This window comes from Myodes glareolus, chromosome 24 (assembly GCF_982192425.1).
Source record: "Myodes glareolus chromosome 24, mMyoGla1.1, whole genome shotgun sequence".
Taxonomy (NCBI): domain Eukaryota; kingdom Metazoa; phylum Chordata; class Mammalia; order Rodentia; family Cricetidae; genus Myodes; species Myodes glareolus.
Window position 1 is genome coordinate 48,952,201 of NC_142049.1, and position 26,645 is coordinate 48,978,845.

General features: G+C 37.2%; 1 protein-coding gene and 1 long non-coding RNA gene across 2 annotated transcripts in view; both read left to right on the forward strand.

Moving 5' to 3' along the window:
- Positions 1–9,474, forward strand: part of LOC148118237 (uncharacterized) — a 56,272-nt gene extending 46,798 nt beyond the window's left edge. Inside the window, exons 10-16 of the mRNA XM_087901367.1 lie at positions 2,532–2,622; positions 4,502–4,530; positions 4,621–4,681; positions 5,917–5,945; positions 6,036–6,096; positions 7,991–8,085; positions 9,457–9,474. Of these exons, the coding sequence (XP_087757493.1) occupies positions 2,532–2,622; positions 4,502–4,530; positions 4,621–4,681; positions 5,917–5,945; positions 6,036–6,096; positions 7,991–8,085; positions 9,457–9,474 (384 nt within the window). The remainder of the gene's footprint in view (positions 1–2,531; positions 2,623–4,501; positions 4,531–4,620; positions 4,682–5,916; positions 5,946–6,035; positions 6,097–7,990; positions 8,086–9,456) is intronic.
- Positions 9,475–12,348: 2,874 nt separating this feature from the next.
- LOC148118238 (uncharacterized) lies at positions 12,349–21,354 on the forward strand. The gene is made up of 2 exons (XR_015736401.1): positions 12,349–12,540; positions 13,343–21,354. It is a non-coding gene; the product is annotated as an uncharacterized LOC148118238 (long non-coding RNA).
- Positions 21,355–26,645: the final 5,291 nt, after the last annotated feature.

Sequence of the window (26,645 nt, forward strand, 5' to 3'; positions counted from 1 at the left end):
TCTTCAAATTTCCTGCTTCATGGAAAAGTCTGCCAGATACACTTGTCTGTACTTTAAAAATGGATGCCACAAGATTACAGAAGAACCCTGGGTGACTGTCCTAAAATGACTCTATCAATTCTAGAGTGTTGGAGGTTGTTTACAAAGCACTTCCTGTTAATTTAGGTAATTTTATATCTTTCTGGAGTCTTTGATGGAATTGAAGATAGTTACAATTATAATTTTCCTTAGTTATGATAAACAATAAAATCTATAAACATAGTAATTATAATCTTGCTTGATACTTGTTTTATATGTAATTTTACTATGCTAAAGTTAAAACCTTCCTCTTTATTTAGACAGAAAAGGAGAGGTGATTTGTGATTCCTGTCAGTATGCTGTGAATACTTTTAGTTAATGAATGAAGAAGCCACTTTGTCCTGTGATAGGGCAGAATAGAACTAGACAGGAAAACTTAGCAGAATGCTGGGAGAAAGAAGGCAGAGTCAGAGATATGCCATGTAATTGCTGAAAAAGACAGACGCTAGAACCTTGCCAGTAGGCCATGACCTCGTGGTGATGCACAGATTCATAGAAATGGGTTAATTCAAGATGTAAGAATTAGTCAATAAGAAACCTAAGCTAATAGGCCAAGCAGTGCTGTGGTTATAAATTCTGTGTAATTATTTTGGGTCTGGGTGGCCAGGAAATGCAGGAACAGCTAACAACTGAGTAAGTCAAAGACACTCAAGGACAGACACTATGACCAGCAGTAGTAGATCAACACAAAGCAAACACTGTTGGATTTTGTGATTGTGGTATCAGTGGGGGCTGTTGTTTTTGGTTGTAGCATTTTTGTCTATTGGTTATAAGTTTGTACTTTCAATTTGGGTATAGATTTAAGAGAGAAAGATTATGAACTTGGATGTGTAGGAATATAGGGAACAATCTAGAAGGCATTGGATTGGAAAATATCAAAATATATTGTACATGTAAACTTTTTAAAGCACAACTGGAGGAAAACTCTTCAGATATTTGAAGAATACATGGTTTTCACCAATTATACCCAGTTCTAGAAACAGGCCCCTGGTACCTAATTTCAATTTCATCTTATTTTGCACTTAGAATCTTTATCCTCAAATTCTTTGCATCATATTTAACATTTCAAGTTTTAAAAAATGTATACAAAGAAGTTTCAGTGCTCATTTAAATCTCAAGCATCACTGTGAGATCCAGGAATTTAGGTATCCTGATTCTGGGTGTACTAGGTCACCTATGATTATAGTGTGCAGGTTTCTTCCTTTTTGTTTTGTTAATTATTGAGTCAGCTTTGGAATTAGTGAATTCAATCAAATTCTCTACCATTCAACCATACATGCTGTCCTTCTAGGCTTATTGTGAATAGCTATCCATAAATTCTTTAAGGTTGATTTCAGGATACAGTCAATATAGACTTTATTATTGATTTCTTTATCTATTTGATGAATGTTAGGGGCAGACTGATGTGTATTTCAACAGTATGTGAAGACTTACAAGTCCTCCACTGTCATAATAACACTGATGTTTCATCACAAAATCTTTCTGTTTAAGGCTACCAGTTCATGTGACTTAAATACAATATGATAACAATCAATGTTATGCTATTTCATTGTTATGATATTTAAAGACTAGGGAATCTGCTTGAGTTTTAAATTGTCTTTCCAATCTCATATTGATGCATTAAAAGGGTCAGTGTATAATTGCAAAAGGATATCTCCTCTCCTACTGTCAAGTATAAGTAAGTACCTGATGATTCCAAACATCAAGTAAATATTCTGATGCTTTCCTTCATATTGATGCTTGTTATGCTCTAATGATACCCTCTCTTCACTGTGGAAGAATTTATGATTTTATTGAATGTTTTATGGAAATATGGCTTATAGAAACAAAAAAGATTCACTGATTCCTTTAAAATTTTGTGAAACTATTTTCTCTATCTCTAATTTTTTAAAAAGAGTATTTTTTGCTTTTTAATTTTCTAAAATTAATTTTCTAAATCTATTTTCTCTCTCTAAAATTTGACAAAACTATTTTTCTTTGTATATCCTACTTTTTGTAAACAAAACTGATTCTAAAATAATTCAGTTTTTCTCTTTATTTTATCACTCTAAGCATCTTATACTCATACTACATTTATTTTATCACAGAATGGTTCTTAAAATCAAGTGTTTTAGTATAGGAAGGACACATCATGATTATTTAAATATGTTTTGTAAAGGTATGATTCAGTTTTGGTTAGGAATATAAGCTCCATTTCATGAGTTTAGTTCCTTGTTGAATTCTATAGATGAGCATTCTCTATTTCTGCTTCCATCCTTGGTTTTTAGCATATGTGATTATATGAAAGAAACAGAAAGGTTGATCAAAAGAACATGATAAGCTTAGCTATGAAAATATTCTGATTTTGAAACATTCTCTTATTTTTAACTTTAATTGAATTCACAAAAAATTTAATTTAATTGAAATTCAGCTATGTTCTCATTATTATGTTTCATTATTGTTATGAATTTTAGCAAGACATTCCTGAGAATATTCTGCAAAATGGTACAGATGACTTCCAAACAATGGCTTCCAAACAGTATGAAAATACAGAAGCACAAGAAGGTAATGCACACACTTATCTTGTAAGATCATTGATCAGGGGCTTAAAACATGGAGACAGATATTTTAGTCAAATAGAATAGCATAGTATGATTCCATATGGTTTTCATATAGACTTTTAGTAAATTCTACATCCCCATACTCCCACTATGCCCCCCTCTCTTCCATTGCTCTTCCTATTTTATCCTCATACTGTTTCTCTATTCCTATATATTCTATTTCCTATTACTTGAGTGATCCTCTCCAGAAGTCCTTTACTTGATGCCGAATCATAGTTGTAGTATAGATTTTAGCATATATGTTGAAGCCTTAAATGCTAACACTCACATAAAAGGGAATACATGCAATATTTGATTTTGGAATCTGACCTCTACACTCACGATGTTTTTTCTAACTTTGTACATTTATATGTAAATTTCATACTTTACTTTTTTGATAGAAGCAAAATAATGTAAATGTATGACATTTGAATTATATACTCAAAAGTCAAAGAACCTCTAGGCTGTTTCCTAAATGTGACTATTGTAACTAGACCAATTATGCACATGTATGAGCAGGTATTTATGTAGTAGAATATAGAGTCCTTTGGGAATATGCCAGAGAGATGTATAGGTGGACGTTGAGAGGGTATGAGAGGGTATCAATATTCAGCTTCTGAAGAAAATCCTCTAGTGATTTCCATAAAAAATGAACTGGTTTGCATTCTCGCAATAATGATTAAGTGTTCCACTTTTGCCATTTTCTCACAAGCATGAATTGACATTTCCTTAATTGATCTTTATTGCCTTTCAGACAAGAGTCAAATGAAATCTCAAAGTAGTTTGGTTTGCATTCTCCTGATGAATAATTAAATTGATCATTTATTTAATAGTTCCTCAGTCATTTTTGTTTCATCTTTTAAAAATTCTCTTTGTATTCATGCACGCCATGTATATTGAGTTATTTATTTTCTGAGAGTCCAGCTTTTTCTTCTTTATATATTTTAGATATGGTGTGTTAGATATTTCAATGTTAATATTCTTTTCCCATTCTGTAACCTGATGCTTTTCCCAACTGATGATTTCCTTTGCCATAAAGAATGTTTGTTTCATGTGATTCCACTTATTAAATGTGGGTCTTAGAGCTGTGCTACAAACCTCTTTAGAAAGCCTTTTCCTGTGCCAGTGAGTTCAAGCCTGTTCCATACTTTATTTTCTGTCATATTTACGGTCTGTGGTCTTATTTGAAATCTTTGATCCATTTGGAATTGAGTTTTGTCAGGGTAAGAAATATTGGTCTATGTACATTTTTCTTCATCTAGTCATATAATATGGTCACCATCATGAATTGGAGATATTTTTTATCCAGTATATATTTCTGTATTCTGTATCAACATTTAGGTGTCCATTGGTGTCTACATTTAGTTTGGACATCAGTTTGATTTCACAGATTAACAAGCCTATTTTGATGTTAAACCAGGCTGATTTTATTAATCTAGCTCTGTAATAATAAAACAAGCAATTTGGTACAGTGATTTCTGAAACTTCATGTAGTACTAAAGATCATTTTAACTCTTCACAGTTCTTTTTGTTTGTTTAATTACTTGCTTTTGTCTTTCTGTATGAAGCTGAAAGATTTTTTATGTATTGTGGCTGTTATTTTCTAATTTCTCTGTCAAATTATGTTGGAATTTTGAAGGGGTTTTCATTGACTACATAGATTGCAATGAATATATACATGTACATTTTGGTATATTTTCGTTACCTGCTGTCCTAAACAGTAAATAATAGGTATTCATTTTGAAAAAAAGAAATGAGAACTTATTGTCATTCCCAGCCTTCATAAAGGTAGCTTTGGAGTTGTCATTTTACTTGAGATTGACTATATATTCTTTTTGTTACAGTTTGGGCCGAAAAATGTCTGCATCCAGAGGTAAATGCCTTTTAATATTTATGCTGAAAAGTTACATGCAGAGTGAAGTCTAAAACATTAAATAAATATGTCATTTCAAAATTCATTCAGCTGAGGGATTATAATCATCAAATCTCCAAACCTGAGACTGAACCACAGCAATCTCAACCGGGTAAGTTTTGTAAGTCACACTCTCTTGATCATTGTATTTTAGTATATTTCCACTGCATATAGTCATCCTGATAACAATTAGATCTTGATGTTAACGATGGTAGGGTTTCTCCTAGGCAATGCCATTACACTAGTGGCATTCATGCCTCAAACTATTCACAATGTCTTATAAAATATTTACAAATGTTTAAATGCCTTCACCTTCCCAGTGTACAACCTCTCTGTTTATTAGTGACTTATACAAGTCAATCAGAAGAATAATGATACTTCTCTAATATTTGAACATGACTTCTTGATATCTGCTTCTCAGAATGCAAACCTATATCCAAAGTTTCCAAAGGACACATATTTGAGCTAAGTGATTTTATTTAATCCTAAACATCCTACAATATACCACATCTTCAGAAAAGAAAATCAGTTTTTTTCTTTTTCTAGAACTCAGAATGCCCACCTTACCTTCATCTATAGTGCATTGCAATTTTTACAAGGAGTAAAAACATATTTATAAATCATATATCAAATCTATGTAATTTAACACAGCCTACACTATCATTTGATCCCTGAAAGTATGGTTCAGCAGTGAAGAGCACTTTCTGGTCTTCCAAAGGTCCTGAGTTCAAATACCAACAATCACGTGGAGGCTCACAACCATCTGCAATGAAATCTTAGGTCCTTTTGAGGAAGAGACTTGGTCAGTCATCCTCATCAACTTAGACCATAAAACCCCAAAAGACAACTGCCCATGTATGCTTCATCATTTCCAAGGCAATAAAAAAGCACTATGATATGGTGGAGCAGTCACTGAGAATCCTATTCCTTATATACATATCCTGCCTTAAAGAAGGCTTCAGTTTCATGGGGTTCCACTTATTAAATGTGGGTCTTTGCTACAGGTGGTCTCTTCTAAAGTCATTTCCTGTACAAGTGACTTCAAGCCTATTCCACACTTTCCCTTCTGGCATATTCAGGGTATCTTGTCTTATTCTGAGACCTTTGATTCATTTGCAGTTGAATAAGAAATAAAGGTCTATGTGCATTCTTCCTCATGCAGCCATCATGTTTGGTCAGCACCCTGTATGAGAGCTGTGTTTAATTCCTGTCAACAGCTGTCATAAACAGTAAAATAATAGGTGTTATTTTAAAAGAATGAGAACTCATTGCCTTCAAATCCTTCATAGAGACAGTTTTGGAGTTCCCATTAAATATGATATTGATTAGATATTCTTTTCCTTTCAGTGTGGGCCTACAAATGTCTGCATCCAGAGGTAAATTTCATTTAATATTTATATTGAATAATTATATGTTGATTGAAGTCCAAAATATTGATTAAATATTTCATTTCAAAATTCTTTTAGCTGCGAGATTATGTTCATCAAATCTCCATACCCAAGACTGAACCACAGCAATTGCAAGGAGGTAAATTTCATGAGTCACATTCTTCTGAGCAACGCATTTTAATACATTTCAAGTGCACATAGTCTTAATAATACCAACTATATCTTGATGATAGTGACAGTTGGATTTGACATAAGCAATGTCATTTCACTGGTAGCATATGTGCTTCAAAATATTCAAAAGGACAGTATGAATTATTTGTAAATGTAAGCATGTCTTTGATGTGGGTATCCCTTCTGTATATATGTTGCTTTTATTGGTTAATGAATAAAGCAGCTTCTTTGAACTTTGTGATGTGGAGAATGGAGCTAGGCAGCAAAACTAAATGAATACTTGGAGAAAGTAGGCAGACTCAGAGAGATGCCATACAGTTGCCACAGGAGACAGATGCCGGACACTGGCCGGAACCTTTCCAGTAGAGCACAACCACGTGGCAATAACAGATTAATAGAAATGAGTTAAGTTAAGATGTAAGGGTTAACTAGAAACATGCAAAAGTTAAAAAGCCAAGCAGTGATTTAATTAATATAATTTCTGTATAATTATTTTGGGTCTGAGTGACTGGGAACAAATGAGTAGCCTCCGAAATATGGTAGCAATATTTAATAATCAGGTTCAATCACTTAAATTTTCAAGTATGTATTCTCTTTGCTTTAGTGACTTACAGAAGTCAATCATGAGACTAATAAGTCTTCCCCAGTGTTTGAATATGATTTCTGGATACATGGGTCTCAGAATTCACACTTAAAATAAACTATCTGGCTGGAAAAGCATAATATATATCACAGCTGTAGTGCATTGAAATTGATTGACAGGCAAAATTACCGATATTTTTAAATCATATCTATAATCTATTTCAATAAATTAAGGCACACTGTCATATGACAGAGTAGTCATTGAAAAATCCCATAATTGACTGGTCTGAAGGTAGTGAGTTATCTCAATTGATTGTTTACAGTTAGTTACAGATTGAACTCCTGTTCTATACTTTCCCCCCTTCTCACTACTGCACTTGACTAGTCTTTTTAAAAAAATAGAAAAGAAAAATCTCATAACTTATATGCATATCTTGTTTGTTTTTTCATTCTTTTCATTTCTCTGTACTCTGTTGTCTGAACTCAATCTATCTGCATCAGAACAGGCATTATATCTCTAAAGAAACCATGTCTGGAGTATCCGACTTTCAAAAGCTAATGTCAAAGCCTGTTGGGAATCACACTAAGAAATTAAAGGGAAATAAAAAACAAAATCAAATGAAATCTTTTGATCTAAGGATAATCTTAAATATATTTCCTGCATGTCAAGGAGAAAAATGGATACACCTGTAATAAAATGGGTTTCAGATGAAGTGACAAAGAAGGGTTTAAGCATTATCTTGAATTAAGTTAGCCAAAAAGATAGCAATGCTCATTTTTCTTGGAAAAATAAGGTGTATAGTACAGAATGACTCCATATGCTAAAATGTGTCATAAAAGAGCAAGTTTTCAGTGTAGACCGTAAGTATGTAATCCTGTTCACAGAAAAATGTTTGGAAAACTAAGTATAATTTTGATGAAGTGATCACTGAGTTATTTAAAGTTACTCTTACAAGGCAAGAAAAGTGTACATGATGAGCGTGTTATTTTCCTCCATTATCTTCATAGTGGATGTAAGCATATATGTCATTTATGAGTTCTCTAACAAATTATATAAAGCAAGTATGACTCAAAACTAGCCAATATATAGTACCTATAAAATGTTAATATTTCTACAATGACAAGATTTCCTGAGGATATAAATATAACCATAATCTATGTGGTTAATGGGAATAACATATAAAAAATAAAATAGTTAACTTTAAATAATTCCTTTTTTAAAACTATTTCTTTTTATTGAGTATTATTTTGCCTAATTGTTTCATATTTTTATGTAAAAGATACAGATTTCTCAGGAGAACTAGTTGAAGAAATACAGGAATATGAAATGGAAAAAGAAGAAAGTCTTGATAAGATTGAAGAAAATCAAGAATTTGTATGTAAAATTTCAATTTCAATTTCTCATTTCCTATTATTTACTTCAATAATATTGCCACAGGCCTACATGATATATTTTAAACCACCTTATACAGTCAATATATCAATAATTTAGTATTAAAATGACAGTATTTAATCACTTACTAATTATAAAATATTCTTAGAATCCCATGACATATTTTTCCTTGGTGTATAGTAAGCAAATGTCTGATAAGTGTAATTGCTTCATTTTTAATGTACCTAAACACATGAGTTTCTTCAATTTTCTTTCATCAAGTATTTAAAGTTCTTGTCATACAAGCCTTCCACTTGTTTGGTTAGAGTTACTCCGAGATATTTTATGCTATTTGAGGCTATTGTGAAGCCTCAAATTTCTCTCCAGCCCTTTTATCATCTATGTACAGGAGGACTTCTGAATTTTTTTTACTTAATCTTGTGTCCTGCTACATTACTTAAAGCGTTTCTGAGTTGTAGAAGTTCCTTGGTAGAGTTTTTGGGATTGCTTATGTAAACTATCTTATCATCAGCAAACAGTGAGAGTTTAACTTCTTTTCTGATTACTATTCCCTTGATCACCTTTTATTGTCTTATGGCTTTATCTAAAACCTCAAGAACTATATTGAATAGATATGGAAAGAGTGGACAACCTTGTCTTGTTCCTGATTTCAGTGGAATCGCTCAGAGTTTCTCTCCATTCATTTTGATGCTGGCTGTTGGCTTTCTGTATATTGCCTTTATGCTGTTTAGGTATGTTCCTTGTATCGCTGGACTCTCCAAGACCTTTATCATGAAGGGATGTTGTATTTTGTTGAAAGTTTTTCAGCATCTAATGAGATGATCATGTGGTTTTTACTTTTCAGTTTGTTTATATGGTGAATTATGTTGACAGATTTTTGTATGTTAAACCATCCCTGCATCTCTAAGATGAATCCGACTTGATCATGGTGGATGATGGTTCTCATGTGTTCTTGGATTCGATTTGCCAGTATTTTATGTAGTATTTTTGCATCAATGTTCATGAGTGAGATTGGTCTGTAATTCTCTTTGTTAGTAAAGTCTTTCTGTGGTTTGGGATTCAGGGTAATTGTAGCCTCATTAAAAGAATTTAGCATTGTTCCTTCTGCTACTATTATGCGAAATAATTTGAGTAGTGTTAGTATTAGTTCTTTGGAAGTCTTGTAGAATTCTGAGCTGAAACCATCTGGTCCAAGGCTTTTTTGGTTGGGAGGCTTTTGATGACTCTTTCTATTTCTTCATCAGTTATAGATCTGTTTAATTTTCTTATCTGGTCTTGATTGAATTTTGGCAAGTGATATTTATCCAGAAAATTGTCCATTTTCTTTAAGTTTTCCAATTTTGTGGACTAAAGGTTTTCAAAATGACCTGATGATTTTCTATATTTCCTTTGTGTCTGTTGTTATGCCCCCCTTTTTCATTTCTGGTTTTGTTCATTTGGATATTCTTTCTCTTCCTTTTGGTTAGTTTGGATAAAGGTTTGTCTATTTTGTTGATTTTCTCAAAGAACCAACTCATTGTCTCATTGATTCTTTGTATTGTTTTCTTTGTTTCTATTTTGTTGATTTCAGCTCTCAATTTGATAATTTCCTGCCATCTAGTTCTCTTAGGTGAGTTTGCTTCTTTTTGTTCTAAAGCTTTCAAATGTTCTCTTAATTGACTAGTGTGAGATTTTTCCAGTTTCTTTATGTAGGCATTTAGTGCTATGAACTTTTCTCTTAAGACTGTTTTGTGTCCCATAAATTTGGGTATGTTGTGTTGTCATTTTCATTGAATTTTAGGAAGTCTTTAATCTCTGCCTTTATTTCTTCCTTGACCCATTGATGATGCAGGTGAACATTGTTTATTTCTCATCTGTATGTGGGCCTTCTGGAATTAGTGTTGCTGTTGAATTCTAGTTTTAAGCCATTGGTGATGTGATAAGATACATGGGGTTATTCCAATTTTTTTGTATATGTTGAATTTTTGTTTCCAAATATGTGATTAATTTAAAAGAAGGTTCCATAAGGTGCTGATAAGAAACTTTATTCTTTTATGTTTTATGGAATAGTCTATAGATGTCTGTTAAGTCCGTATGAGTCATAGCATCTGTTAAATCTCTCATTTCTCTGTTCATTTTTTGTCTGACTGACCTGTCCAGTAGTGAGGGGGGAGTGTTGAAGTCTCATACTATTAGTGTGTGTGGTTTAATGTATGATTTAAGCTTTAGATGTGTTTCTTTTACATATGAGGGTGCCCTTGTATTTGGGGTATAGATGTTCAGTATTGTGATTTCCTCTTGATGGATTGTTCCTGTAACTATTATGAAATGGCCTACTTTATCTCTTTTGATGGATTTTAGCTTGAAGTTTATTTTGTTAGATATTTGGATAGCTACACCTGCTTGTTTCTTAGGTTCATTTGATTGATATATTTGTTCCAACCCTTTACTCTGAGACAATGTTTGTCTTTGAGGTGGAGATGTGTTTCTTGTATGCAGAAGAAGGATGAATTCTGCTTTTGTATCCAATTTTTTCTCCATTTAAGTAGATGTAGGGCATAGACTTGTTGTTTATTGCTTCTATAATTGTGCTATTTTCTCTGTCCATACCTTGCTTCTCTATAATTTTTATCATTAAGGTTCAAATGTTCAACTGTCTTAGTGGTCATTAGTGCATATACTGAGATGATCATGTGAATTCTTTCATTCTACTTATGTAATATATGATTTTATTGATTTATGTACATTTGTCTTTTCCTGAATTCTTGTTTGATACAAAAATGGTCATAATGAGTAATCTTTCTGTTGTGATCTTAAACTGACTTTGCCAGTTTCGTTTTTTAATGTCTACATGTATTCTTATCCACGGCATATGTGCTTGATTCACTCAGAAGCCAGAAGAGAGTATCAAATTCTTTGGAACTGGAGTTAGAGACAGTTGTGAGATGTCAAATGGATGCTGGAAATTAAACCTGGGTTCTTTGAAAGAATAGGCAGTTCTTGTAAATGCTGGGCCATCTCCACAGACCCAGTTTGTCAATATCAGATATATAAGTTTTGTATCTATGTTCATCATGAAAAGAGGTCTGTGGTTTTAATTCTCTTTGTCTGGAGCCTTTATCTAGTTTGGGATTCAAGGTATTACTGGCTTCAGAAAAAGAATTTAGAAAACCTCTTTTGGTTTTCTACTTCATGAAATTATGTGAGTAGCAATGGTGTTAATTTTTCTTGGCATTCTGTAGAATTCAGCAATTCTTTAGAATTTCATCCTTCTACTAGTTTTTGGTTGAAAGGCGTTTCACTACTTACTCCTTCAATCCCAATGGTATATACTCTATACTATACTATTCTCTGGGACTCTCTAGGCTAGCTCATCCTATGCAGCCTATAGCAAGGAGGAGGGCCAGTTCACCCTCACTCATAGTGCCAGAGTCAGAAGTGACATGTTTTAATTTCTATTTTATTATTTTCAGTCCTGCTTTTGATTATTTCAGGACTGCTTGAATATAATCACAATTAATCACTTGAACTCTGTGTCCTGAAGTTCATTGAGATTATTCTCTTTATAGGTTTTTATTATGTGATGAGTAATTTTTCAGAAGATGGTTTAGATTGTTAGTTGGATTTTTCTTCCTCCTTCCCCTTTCTAAAAGACACTCATTTCAATGGACACATTTAAAATCATCAGGAGAGCTTAATTCTTGGTGGGGTTGGAATGATTTTTTCCTCGGTTCCACCAATTTTGAGAGATACAAGTGCTAACCTTGTCCTTATTCTGAGAGTCTGCCTCTCTCTAAGCCTTGAGCAGGGTTCCTCTGTCAATACAGGTGATGTCTGGCCCGTGAAACCTCACCACCTGCAGGAGTGATCAAAAGCAGTGAAAAATGAGAGCGACTCAATTTTGAGGAGGTTGCCCAATGTCATCAGTGAGCCTAATCTCTAGAAGGCAGGGCTCTTCACTTAGTTTGGGAGGTCATGCTGCCGGGGATCCTGAAGGAAAATCCCTGGGTCCTATGATGTTTTAGGAGAACTTTCAGACCAGGCCCCAAGACAAAGTTCACAGGTATCTTATGTGGACCTAAGGAGAAGCCAGGATCTTACATCTGGTTCTGGAGTTTCTGCAAAAGCAGAGGTAGAATTGAGCCTAAAATCCAGACAATCTCCCTTAGTGAAGGAGTTCTAGTAGACTATACACTGGAGCCTAAATACTTAATCCTTACAAAATTCTGAGATTGTGAATATACTTAAAATATGCAATCACCACAGTTGCCCATATCAGTTGGATGGGATGGTTGATATACTTCATGATGTTGTTTAAATTTTCAGTCTATAAGTTCCTTTATACACAATCTCTTTCAGATTGATGCTCTAAGAGCTTGTTTTTGTTCATGTTTCACCAAAAAATTGAGCTCTTCTCCCCACCACAAGAAATAGAAGAGAAAACACCGAAGGGGGATGGTAAGAGTTATATTCTGTTTTAAAAGGAATGGTAAGAAGGTTTATCTAAAACACATGCTCAATCTTCTAGCTCAGGAATATTAATATTCTAGTACATCATGAAGGAAAAAAGAGTTAACTATCAATGGAATGTTTATCTCATTAATCAACAATAGAATAAGTCAAGAGTATCATAAATCATACACACAGATTTATAGATGGAATACATATATTATATAGTTATAGACAATGTGTGTGCTTGTATGTTTTGGCCACATTTTAAGAGTTCAGCAATATTAGGAAAAAATGACAGAAGAGAGAAAGTTGGGAGGTAAAGAATATAGGCAGTTTCAAATGCTGGACATAAAGGAGGAAAATGTGGCGGTGTGTCTGGTAGAGGTGAGAGAATAAATTCTTTAGAAATGGAATAGCAAGGTGTTGTAAATATAATAAGCATATAAATGAGTTTCTAAAACACAGTTTTCATTCTTAATAAGAAAAGGTATTCCTTCAGGTTTTCCTTTCTGCTTTTACATACTACAGTTAGGATCCTGTTTAGAGTTTAAGGTTAGGTTGAATTTCATGAATAGGCTTCAGTTTATATATTTAGAGAATATTTAAGATTAGAATTTGGTGTTAGCATTAAGGTTCACAGCCGTCACTGTGTATGTAGGTCTTGTGAGGAACATGAAAGAAACTGATAATTATTAAACAAAACGTTCATTATAGATGTAAGGTAGATCTTACAAAACAAATTTATTGACACACATGCTGTAGGAACAAATTTATGAATGCTCTAACTAGCACTTTGCATGGTATATAGTTTATAAAGCAGACAAGATCACTGAGCATTTTGAATGGATTATTCTCATCCTGGACTTGGACAAGCCTGCCACAATTGCCTGACAACTTCTCTGACCATCTTCAACAAGATAACGCAGGAGAAAATCTGTGCCTTCCACAATAATTGCTTCAAGAAAAGCCACGTGTTTATGTTTCAGCATATATTATATCATATTATATATACTATATATTATATTATATAATATATTATATTACATAATCATCAGTGTTATTTCCAATTGTTTATTTGGTTTTATTATGTTGCTGTTTATTATACTAGTACTTTATCTTCAGTGTTTATTTTCATGTGTTTATTTTATCTTTTATTTGATTATGTTATATTAATATTTTATCTTTGGTGTTTATTTTATGTTTTCCTTCCTTTTATGTAAATAGTTTATGTACATATGTATATATGTAAATATGTATATAAGTTTATGTGTTTTGTAGTATGACTATTTTTAGAAGACAACATTTTTCTTGTCCAAAGTTATTGAATAAATTTAATTTAGTTATTAGTTCACAGCTGTTTGATTCTCCTTGATTCCTGTAGTTTCCTTTAGCTCTTCCAGTTACTAATGCAGTCATACAGTAATTAGAGGGTCCATGACGGTGCAGTCATAGCTTCTTTACGTAGGTGAGCAGTGCTTCAATTAGACAACTGCATTGGAAAATAATTCTAAGTCATCATTTGCAGTTTGGTGTAAATATACACGCAGGAATTTTCTTTCTACTACCAATGTTATAAATGAAAACTTATATGTGATATGGCATTATTTGTTTTTAAGATGAGTAAGCCTCAGATCTAAGCTATGCTGAGAATTTATTTTAAACAAGTTTTGCAGAGCAGAATTCATTCTTTCATTGGTGGCAAGAACAGAAGGAAAAAAGGAAACTAACTATGGAAGTTTGTGTGTTCTCTGATACTGCATTGGTTCTTTAAGTCATGTGACGAACACCATTTGACAAGCAAAGGATGGTTTGGCATCATTTTAGAGCGTTTGAGTCCGTCTGAAAGAGAAAGGCATGGTGTAGTAAATCAGTGGAAGTGGTTAGACTGTGAGGTGGCAAATACTTATGTTAGACCTATAAGCTGAGAAATTCTTAAACTAAGGATTGGGAATAATCTTCAAAAGACAGTTTTAGTGATCTTCTGTACAGAGCATTCTTCAGTTTTTAAAGACCTCACAGCTTTTCAGAAATGACCCCTCTATTTTGAGGAAAAATATTGCTTCATCATCCTCTGGGAGACAGTTCACAAATAAACCAAACATCCCATACATAAGGCTCATGAATTTCTCATGATGTGAACTGCAGATAGTGCAGCTTGAAGGGTCCCCATTTGGTTAATAACTCCAAAAATGTGCAAAAGTTGGAAGTTTTTCTGAGCCTCAAAGCTTTGATTCTTTGCAAAATCAATAAGAATATTGAGTCTTTATACTAAAATGTCACATATCAAACAGCATTTTTAATGAAAACTTTAGGTAATAGCAAAGAAACTCTTGAAGAAAGCAAGATAAAATACAATTGGGAAAATACCGAAGATTGTATCTCCAGGTCCAGCAACTGGGGAATATGATTACATGAAGTGAACTCCAAAGGACAGAGGCAGAATTTTTTTAGTTATAACTTCCTCAGTACACCTGGCCTTTTTCCCAGACTTGTTCCACTAGTCGCCAGCAAGAATCCTTACACACATTACATCCCTAGCATCTCTAGCTACCTAGCATGTCCATGGCACAATAGACATTCTCATGCATAGTTGCCTTAGGTAGGGTTTTTGTTGTTGTAAATAGACACTGTGACTACAGCATCTCTTATAAGGAAAGATTTAATTGAGGGGGCTCATTTACATTTTCAGAGGTTCACTCCATTACATTTTATATCAGGGAGCATAGGAAAGGGCAGGAAGACATGATGCTAGAGGAGTAGCTGAGAGTTCTACATCTTGCAGGCTACAGGAAGGAGCCTGAGACACTCAGTGGTATCCTGAGCAAAACCGACTCCACACAGACACATTTCCTCTAATAAGGTCCTACCTACTATACCTACTCACTCTAACTAAACCACTGCTCCTAAAAGTGCCACTCCCTATGAGACTATAGGGAATAATTCCCAATTATTCCCCCAGAATTACATTCAAACAACTACATTCCACACCCTGGCTCCCATAAACTTGTAAAAATATGAGGCAAAATTTAATCTGACTTCAAAAGTACCCATAGTCTATCACAGTCTCAAAATTCTTTTAAAGTACAAAGTTCATAGTCTCTTCTGAGATTCATACAGTTTCGCAAATGTAATCAGTATAAAATAAAAATAAAAACATATCACATACTTCCAACATCTAATGGCACAGGATGTACATTAACATGCTAGAATGTAGGCAAGGGATCATAGTAAGGAAATATTGGAACAAAGCAAGCCTGAAAACCAGCCTGGCAAACTCTAAACACTGCATCTCCATTCCTGATATCAAAAAGCTCTTCAGATCTTCCAATCGGTTCAGCTTTGTTGAGTGCAACACATTCCTTTCACTTGCGCTGCTTCCACTCCTGTTAACAGCTCTCCTCAGCAGGGATCCCAGGACTCTGGCATCTCTAACATCGGGTTCTCCAAGTCCAGCCATGTTTCAGCTTCACAGTTGTACACACTTGCCTTTCAACTAGGCCTCAATTCAAGGACACCCCAACACACGTCTGGTCTCAGCAGCTTCCTTAAGGCATGGAGGCAAAATTCAAAACCCATTTCTTCTTTCCTTAACTCTAAAGTCAGAATCACATGACCTAAGCTGCCAAGTTCAGCAGCTTACTGGAGCTGGAACATGATCCACTTGTCCAAATTACATTTTCTCCAGCTTTATTTACTTCATTGCCTAAGCTTGACTGTCCTGAAACTCAATCTCTAGACCAGGTTGGCTTCAAACTCAGAGATCAGACAGCGTCTGCCTTCCCAGTGATGGGATTAAATTGTGGCCCATCCTACCAGTATATAAGCTTTTCTTTAGTTGCTTTTCATAAGTTGGAGTGTTAGCTTTATTAAACTAAGGTTTTATTTTTATTTAATTTCTGTGGTGTCTTGCACTGTTTAACATGTTAAAGGTTTTAAATTAAGATTTTACATGATCTATTAAGATCATGACCACTATGCAGTGTGTTTAAAGTAGATAATACTGTTTTCATTAGCATCACAAGAAGAAACAACACCCAGATATGACAGCTAAAGCAAAACTCTATTCCTTGTAATACTTTTATTAACTTATTTCAATTAATGTCATTGAATTGTCTTAGGATAAAATTTAAATACCTATCCTCTTCAAGATCAACAAAACTGTGACTGTAAAATGTGATTATGAAAATTCTTTTTTGCAATTAAATTAGATTTTTTTATTATTTATTCTTCTCTCATACATTACATCTGACTGAAGTTTGCCCTCCCTCTATTCCTCCCAGTCACCCCTCCATGTCCTCCCTCCCTCAGATCGACTCCTTTATTTCCCTTCAATAAAAGTGCAGGCCTCCCAGAGATGTCAACAAACATGCTAAAACAAGTTACAATAAGACTAAGTGTCTGGGTGGTGGTGGCACACACCTTTAATCCCAGCACTTGGGAGGCAGAGGTAGGAGGATTTCTGTGAGTTCGAGGCCAGCCTGATCTATAGAATGAATTCCAGGATAACCAGGGTTATGTAGAGAAACCATGTCTTGAAAAAAAAACTAGGCTCATACTCTCATATCACAAATCTTCTTAAATGATGAGAACAATAGCTCCTATTTTTAAATGGGGATTATTCTGTTCATTCTGAGGTTGTTCCTAGGGAGTACTGCTAGTAATAGAGGATAATGGAGCCTGAACTATTCATCTTTTGTAACCAGAAAAGGCTTCCAGGTTGGGACTGGAATACCAACCCAGCCACTAAACCTTTGACCTCCAATCTGTCCTACCTGGTGCAATGATGAATAACCAAACAAGGCTGACAAAACTCAATGATTTCAAATGATGTCCTACTGTATTAAAAGTGCTTAGTTCAGTGGTGATCAACCAGACTGCCACTGGAAGCTGATGGGAGAAGATACAGAGATCTACAGAAAAAAGAAAAGACCCAATTTGGAGGTTTCCATCCAAGCCCTACACTCAGAGATCAGAGAATCCCAGGTAAGATCAGGATGAATTGGAGGCAGAGGGTCTGAAGACACCAGGATAGCACAGGTGAGGCATCAGCTAAACAGTGCTCATGGAGGCTCACAGAGATCCTGCATGGGTTTGTGACTGGTCCTCCGCATATCTGATATGTTGTTGACTTAGTCTTTGGGGAGTGCTGCTGAAAACGAGCATGTGGGTGATTCTGACACTCTGCCTGCTCTGGGGACTCTTTTCCTCCTTGGGTTTGTCCCACAGAGTGAGAGTTGTTGCTGGTCTTGTGTCTTGTTGGGATCTCCAGGGAGGCCTGCTCTTTTCTGGGGAGAGACAGGAAGAAGGGATGCAGAGTGAACAGAGGAGGTGGGGAAAGAATATGGTGGAGTAGAGGAAGGGCAACCTGTGCTCAGGTGTACTGTATCAGAGAACAACAGAGAGATGTTTTATAAAAATTATGATAGTGTGCTTGTTAAATAAACCATTACACATAAAAAAATGTTCTAATGAACCAGTTAACACATATGCTATTACTTAGAAATCTTGACTATATGAGCACATCCTTAGCTGCTTCCTGTGAATGTAATTATAATAGATTATGTCTTATTTCAAATGCAATTATTTGAGCCTATAAGTTATGAATATACAATAGAATTGTGTTTTTAACAACCTAATAAAGACATCAATAGTATTTTGTATCTTGGGAAATTGAAATCAAATTTACAAAACTGAGATTTTTAAGTGGTTACTTTTGTTAAGATGGGAACATAGCCCCTAGCCCCTGGCATTCATCCCAGACTCCCTGGCCTGGAAGTTTTATTGGTCTGGACCCCAAATCCCAGCATGCCAGGTCATGTCATGTCAGAGAGGGGTCAGGACCACTCCCACAAAGTATTTAAGTGGGCTCCCATAGGATAAACACATGGTTTGCAGGTCTGCATGGGCTCCCCACTGTCCTGTCTTCCCACAATGCACTCGGCCACCCGAGAACATCATTCTTAATAAAATGATGGGCATTTTGATTTGATTTTATTTGACCTAATTGGATTTCTTGTGCCAGTGGAGCTGCCCTTTTCATATTATTTTTACTTAACACATGGAATATTCACCGAGGGGCCTTAGTTTTTCCATGCAGGGTCCAGACCCCAGGGCCCTGGGGTCCAGGACCATGCTGGAAAAAGTACCTTTCTGTACATGCACTCCACCAGGCATGTTCAGCTTCTCTTGGTGAGTTTTCCTTTTAAACAGCATGCGGGTAGGTTTTTGGGGTGACCCGTTCGTTTTTTCAGGCCTTTGTTGGAGTCATGGGCATGTCGAAGGTCCGACAGGTGGCAGGGGCAGGACCTCCTGATGAGATGGGATTTGGGTGCTGGAAGACATTCCCTCCCAACTTCTCGTGTACCCCATCTAGATTATATTTCGATTGATTCGGTGCCACCACTCTGGTGGATGCATTTGGACAGGCCCGTGTCAGAGGCATGCATTTAAAGTGGGTTTCTTGTAATTACTAGTCAAAGTCAAATGCCCTTAAGCAGGTACTTAAAACCTTTTTTAATTATAACAATCTAGCCGGTAGTGGTACACACCTTTAATCCCAGCACTAGGGAGGCAGAGGCAGGTGGATCTCTGTGAGTTTGAGCCCTGCCTGGTCTACAAGAACTAGTTTCAGGATAGGCTCCAAAGCTACAGAGAAACCCTATCTCAAAAAAGAAAATTATAACAATCTAACTCAAAGCAAATTACACTCCATGTCTGCTTTGTGCAAGTTTGGTGCTTCTGCCCTCTCCTTCCGCCATTTTTTTCTCTTTTCATTGGCATCCACATGCTTTGTCCTGACTCCACTTGCATCTCTGTGTGTTCGTTCTCTGTCCACGCGCTTAGTCCCACCCCTACTTTTGTCTCTCTCTGTCTTAATTTGCCGACCTCTCTTTATACAGCCCGGACTTCTGCCCCTCTGTGGCCTCCAGGGTGCTCTGCCCCTGTACATCTCCTGTGCCTGAAGCCATGCACCACACTGTGCCCCAAAAATAGGCAAACTCCCCATTTAAAATGCTGCATGACCAGTTCCTGGAGCACACTTGCCCATGTGCTGGCGGTTTGTGGAGCCGCATTTGCCCATCAGCTTCTGGGCCCAGCACAGGCCTGGCGCTCAGCCTTAAGTTACCCATTAGTTATCTGGACCCCAGCACACGCCGGGCGCTTACTCCATAGCTGTTTCCCTGGTCCCCCCTGCCCTTCCCTGCTGACAAATCTGCTTCTCCCCCCTGCCACCCTTCCACTCTAAACTCTACAAACGTGTTTCGTCTTTATGTTTCTGTTCTCTCTTCCAATGCCTAGTCAGCTGACACAGGTCTCTAAGTCTGTCCTGTTTCTCTGTTAGAATAATGTGGCCACAATATGTGTTTATATAAATATATAACTGTGTTTTCATAATGTAAGTTCGAGTTTTGTGTTTATCTGTGCTTCCAGAATACAACAGCTTTAAAATTTTAGTTTATATGCCCAGTTTAAAGTACCAGATAATGGTACCTGGTTGTCAAATGCCTTTACAGACCTGAGATCATGGCATTTCATTTAAAAAGAGCTTTTAACACAGAGACATGCCAGCTTCTGCCGCATCTCCTCCTAGAAGATGAACACCTGTGTCTTCATGCTTCATCTGGGTTTGCAAAGCACCCACGCAAAGGCAAAATAGGCCTTTTCTCGGGGAATTGATCAGCTTATCTGCCAAGCCAGGTAAGACATTCTTCCCCTCACAGGCAAAAAGCTCTGGATCTCTCGCACTCAACAGCTAATGGCAAATACTGCTTCTAAGCCTGATGTTCTCCAAGGACCAGGAGAGGACTTGGGATTGCCTGCTGGCCAATAGCTCTCTTGTTTTTTGCTCATCTATTCCTCCCAGATCTGTCTAAAGGCATTTGACAACTCAAGGTAACTGTTCTTTAACAGGCTTCGTAGTCCAGGATTAACAAGTGTCAACCTTCAGAGGTTCAAAGTTCCCAATGTCCTCTAATAGCTTTCTACCAGTTCTCTTACAGGTTCCTGAAAAAGTTCCATCGCTACACCAAAGTCAGGTCTGGTAAAATCCAGGGTTTCCAATTCATTCAATTGTTTTACTACTACACTAACCCCAGCCAGTTTTAAGCATATTTTTCAGGTTACTCCTACTGCATAAGCCGAGACCAACCTACAAAATGCTCCCAGGACAACATCAAAAGCACCTCTTTCCTGGGACTTCACCATTGACACCAGCTTTTCTGGATCATGGACACCTGCCAACTAAAATCTGGTTTCATCTGCTAATATGTCTTATACCATGGCTAGCCCCATTTCATAGAGCCCCTGTACTAACAATATTTTTTTCTCCTAGACACCTGCCTTCTTATCTCCCTCAAGAAACAAATGCCTGACATCTCTGGGAGGACAGCTGACAGGATGCCTTTCCAGCCACACCACCCACTAAAGTGTATCCACCAAGACCCAGCTCTCGCCTCCCCACATCGCCCTATGCTCTCAGGAAGTAGCCAGACTTGAGTCTATGCCCTTTTTCAAAGAGAGCCAAAATGTTTGTCATAACCATCACTTCAATTTTCTGTCACCCCTATATCCAAAGACTCTGGAATGTTAAGTTGGCAACATATCCCCCAGCCCCTGACAACCATCCCAGCCCCAGGCCTGGAGTTGTATTGATCTGAACTCCAAATCCCAGCACGGACTCCAAGTCCTGACCTTCCCCTGGGTCAGGGTATTTAAGTAAGCCCCCAGAGGAGAAACATGTGGTTTTCGGGTCTGCGTGGACCCCTGCTTTTCTGTCTCCCGCTATGCACTCTTAATAAAATGATGGGCATTTTGATTTGGTTTGTTTTGACCTAATTGTGTTTCTTGTGCCAGCAGAGCTGCCCTTTTCTTATCATTTTTACTTAACAACTTTAAATTACTCTAGACTGGGGACTTAAGTGTGTTGTCTCTATCTGAATGATTGTAAATAAATGATTTTTCATTGAATTATATTAACTCACTGATTAAACAAGAGAAATTTCTTCTGATATCCATATTAAACTAGTCTAGAAGGTTCTATAAATAAATAAATAGAGCAATAAATGAATAAATATTTGAGATTATTTTTAACTCTTTTGGGACCACAAACAACAGTATCAAGCCGCATAAAGTAAAAGCAGAACTATAGCCAGTTGTGGTAGTGCGCACCTTCAAAGACAGCATTTCAGAGGCAGAGGCAGGTGGATCTTAGTGAGTTTGAAGGCAGCCTGGTCTACATAGTAAGCTCCAGGACAGCCAAGACTGTTACACAGAGAAACCCAGTGTCAAAAACCAAAAAAACAAAACTAAGGACAGACTGTTGTATTTAAATTCTTACCAAGTCTTCTCATTAAGTTTAGCATGATAAATTTAAGGGAAAATTAAGCACTTAAAATGAAAAACCATTAGAAAAATGTTGTGTGATAGTCTTCCTGGGGAGACAAGACACATATATATTTGTCAGGATCAGTAGTAGATAAAATAATGGTTCCATTCATGTCCAACTTGTGGAGTCAATGAGTTTGTCAGGGTTTTTTACAGGAGCTAAAGAAGGAGATCCCAGCACAGGGAAGCTACCTGTGGGTTCCAAGTTTGACAAAAACCACATCCTAAACCTGTTTTGGTTTCAAGTGCCTTCCTTTGTAGAGTCAGGAAGAAAAGTTAGAGTTGCTGCTCTCTGACGCAAGGATAAACAGTAGCAAATGACCTTGCAGGTGTCATTTTTAAAAAGAGAAAAAGGTAAGGTCTGTGTTAGAATGGGCTGAATGAGGTGGTGATATATTCTGATGGGGCCTGTTAATTGGGTGAACCAAGGAGGACCTTTGATTGCTGGACTTTGATACTTTGATAGCTAGACCTTAGGAGGACAAAGTGGCCAGTAAGGGAATAGACCTTGGTGACTAGTTTGAGAAATGTAACCCAACATTTTTTAGCGAGGCAGTGAGAATTCTGGAGAATGACAAGATCTGCCAGTGCCACATGCTGAAATGGACTAATGTCCCGTCAACTATGATGATTCTAATGTTGCTATATCACCAGAAAGTCAGCCTCAACATGAATGTTATAGCCTTAGAGCTCTCTGCTAGACATACAGGAAGCTCTTCAGGTTGGAGAATCTCCTCCAGGAAGCTTAGCTGGTCCATAAAGCTTGAGGAAGGCTTTTGTGACTCTTGATTCGGCACCCCCGGGACTTGTAAGGTTGTTTACGTACTGAACCTCAGCAGCTTCTTCAATAAGACAATGTTTTTATTTAGAGGAACTGTTACATTCCATTTCTTTGATGGCTCTTGTTTTCTCTCCACCCTCTTTCTGTGATATTCTCAGCCTTAGAGTTAGTGATAAGAATTCCTGTGTATGGTACAGCCACAGTGACTTGTTCTTAAGAACGATGTCAGTGATTGAGTGTGACTGAAGCACACCATCTACTGCAAAAATCAAGTTTTCTTTCAGGACAAGCAGCAAATGACAGCAATAGCAAAAGCACAAATGTTGAGAAGGCAGCTTGATAGGCACATCAAACCATTAATCAAAATGACAAAAGACTCAACACTAGGGTCTATAATCTTTCTAACTACAAATTTTTGTCCTGGATTATATATTACCAGATGTGAATTCCCTGCTATAGTGTTTTATAGGACCGACCTGAAATCTAATCAGAAAATGTTGGTCTTATTCGGGAGAGTTGGGCCTCTATGCAACAATAGGCTGTCTTGCCTGTAATTCTGGTACTGTCGTACATAATGTCAGCAGCCAAAAAGAATGGTTGATGACAAATCTCCTCCTGCACATGACATGAGCAGTCCTGACACAGTGAATGCCACTCACTCAGCAAATAGGGAAAGTCCAGCACAATATCACTCTATCTCCAACTACATCTCTCCCTGTCACTAAACCAAACCTTGTGGTAGTTTCAACAAACGGTGTTGCTGTTACTTCTGGTTTACATCACATAGCAGTGCAAGTAGCCTTTATGGTATGTGGGGTTTTGAGGACCTCCTTGGTTAACAACATGTCTAATGTTGTGTCCAGGGGGGTTGTGCACAGATGGGGACAGACCACCAAAGTCTAATAAACAAGAACCAAAGTTTATTCCAGAGACCAGATTCCAGGAAAAATAAAATAAATCTCCATGGGGCACAGTCAGAGATGAATTCTGTAAGGCTGTGGCAAAGACCAGTTTCTGAACTTATCTTTTCATATTAGGGCACCAGGAATTAGGTCTGAATAAAGGAATTTTTGCAATTTTGAGGTAAAACTCAGATACAGATTGCCTTATTTTATAATCTTCATTAACAGAGTGTTCAGCTAAACTAGTGTTTGTACTTAATTTATTGTCTTCCTTGGTACTTCCAGGTAGTATTTACTGAAGCCTTGTGTTCTCCCCTTTGATGCTGCCAGTTTCACATAGCAGGGGTAATGCGTAACTCAGAAGTCATATACCTACCTCCTAAAACTTAACTCATATCTGCCTTTTATTCATATCCGTATTAACCAAGGATGGCCGTGGGTGTTAGGCTCTCAGTTTGGAGACAGATGCTTTGGCCTTGTAAATAGAGCTGTGGGTTGTAAAGCAGAATAACCCTCTGTTGATGGTAAATCCTTAAGTCTCTGAGAAAGCTGCTGACAGTCTGTTCTAATTTTCCTAGACTTAGAATATTTTATTTATTTATATATTCTTATTTTTGGAATGTACATTTTTATATTCTCATTCTTGGACCCTTCATCTGCCACTGGGATTGTCAATTGACTCTCTGATGATCTCAGTGAGTTCCCTTTTCACATATGCATGGTTTCCTCTGACCTTAAAGTATTTGGCTGCTTTTTGTTTTTTTCGTTTGCATTGTTTTTAATTTCTGAATATATGTATGTGTTTTTTGTGTGTTTGTACACTTGAGTGTGGGGGCTTGTGGAGGGCGCTAGGGATTCTGATTATATGGTGATAGATGAGACTCCTGACATGAGTGCTGGGAACCAAAAGCAATGAGTACTTCTACCCTGAATCATTTCTTTAGCCTGTTCAGCTACTTCTTTAACAATGCTTTCTTCCTGGCCAACCTTTGGGCTGTAACATAGGCCAAAATATCGTTGATCTTGGTTGTCATCAGCCCTGTTCTGTACATCCGAGTCTGTGAACTGACAACCCTACCAAAATTTGTGGACACCTGGAATGACTATTTTATGTTAACTTGACACAAACTGAAGTCATTTGGGAAGACCTGCACAGTTTGGCCTGAGGGCAAGTCTGAGAAGATGTCTTTGGTTGATGATTGGTGTTGAAGGCCCCATCTGACGGTGGGCAATGCCAACCCTAGGTTGTTGATTATAGATGTTATAAGAAACAAGCCATGGGGAGGAAGCTAGTAAGAAGCATTCCTCCAAATAAACCCTTTCATTTTTTCTTTCTGTCATAGAATTTTATCACAGCAATAGAAACCCCAGGGCAGTGCCTGAATATAACAGTTGGGGTGTGGGTACTGTTGATGGCAACTTATGTGCTAGCAGTGAGTACAAACTTAATTGACCACAGCCTCAGTGGAACTGTGTGCTGGTGTGTTTTGCTATAGCCTCCCAGCTACCCACTTCTGAGTTCTGGTGACTTCTAAGAGGAAGGGACACTGAGACAATGGGACACATAGATGTTTAGCATATCTGTACAGGGTTTCAGTGTGTGCAAATCCTCATGAGGTTTTTTTTTTGCCCTAATCCTACATGTCCCTCCTTATCAAATTCTAGAGAAGACAGACAATTTGAACAAACTAGAATGTGACAATTTTAGAATAGCCATGGGAATACCTGAAGCTTTCTTCCAATTTTAGGTAAAAGGTTTTGTGATTCCTTTTCAGTAACTTAGGTTATCATGCCTAACTAAAGTATAAACTGCCCAAGAATATTTGGGCTGTGACTTGTCCTTGCACCTTCTGTGGATTGATCTTCCATTCTTGTACTTCTAGATGTAAGGGTATGTCTTTTAGATGGTTTTTAAATATGCTTAAAACATCTGAAATGTCAGCATAGCCCATCTGTGTATTGAAAGCATTTTCCAGGTAGGTTAACAAAGCAAGGTCATAAGTCACTGTTTCAATCACCTTGTACATGGAAGGGAGACTGAGTGTATACTGCTCTGCTCACTTCTGGTGATTCTTTGTAATCATTTCAGTCTTTTGTCTTGTAAAAACTTCACTCCAAGGAGCCATTTGTTAGGTACCTGTTAGATATTTTACCAGCAATGTCTTCTGTTGGTTAAAGTCTTTAAAAAAAACTCACTGGGGGGAGAAAATATGGCAAAGGGGGCCCTCCAATGAGGAAAAGTATCAAGTCTGCATGTTGCTGTGGTTTAAAATATGTTCTTCCCCAAACACACATTCAGTCTCCCTAAGACATTCCAGAAGGAACCTTCACTGGAACCATCTTGATTTTGAGCTTCTAGCCCCAGAATTGTGGATGAGATGATGAACTTTCCTTCCAAGTCAGAAAAATGTCCATACCTTATTATACTAGCCTCAGGCAACACACACAAAGTGACTGGAATGAAGCAATGGAAAGCGGATTCATTTGTTGTAAAAATACCCTTGAGGGCAGGCAGGGAGTCTTCTGACCAGCGAGGGGCTCTGATCCTGTGGAGGGGGTGGGCACCACGGCCCGGGGCAGGCGGTGAGTGCAAAGGGACGGGAGTCCCTTTGTTCTGATAGCCGGCCTGCAGCAAGCTAAGACCACAGGCAGGGAGTCTTCTGACCAGCGAGGGGCTCTGATCCTGTGGAGGGGTGAGTGTGTTGACCGCCATACAAGTCCGGTTAGGTACACATGGTATTCCTGCCATCCTTATCTCCCTGGCTGCTCCAAAGGGGCAGCTTCCCCCAGCTAATCCATCTCTCCTACTAGGGGTGGGCACCGCGGGTCAGGACAGGTGGTGAGTGCAAAGGGAAGGAAGTCCCTTTGTTCTAATAGCCTGCCTGCAGCAAGATAAGACTGCAGGCAAAGTGATTCCTGGATAGCAAGGGACACTAATCCAGTAGAAGAAGACCCAGCAGAGGGAAGAGCCATTGGAGAGCATCTGAAGGAAGAGATGGGCAGGCGCCAAGGCAAAAATTCCTCCAACAATCTGAAAAACAACA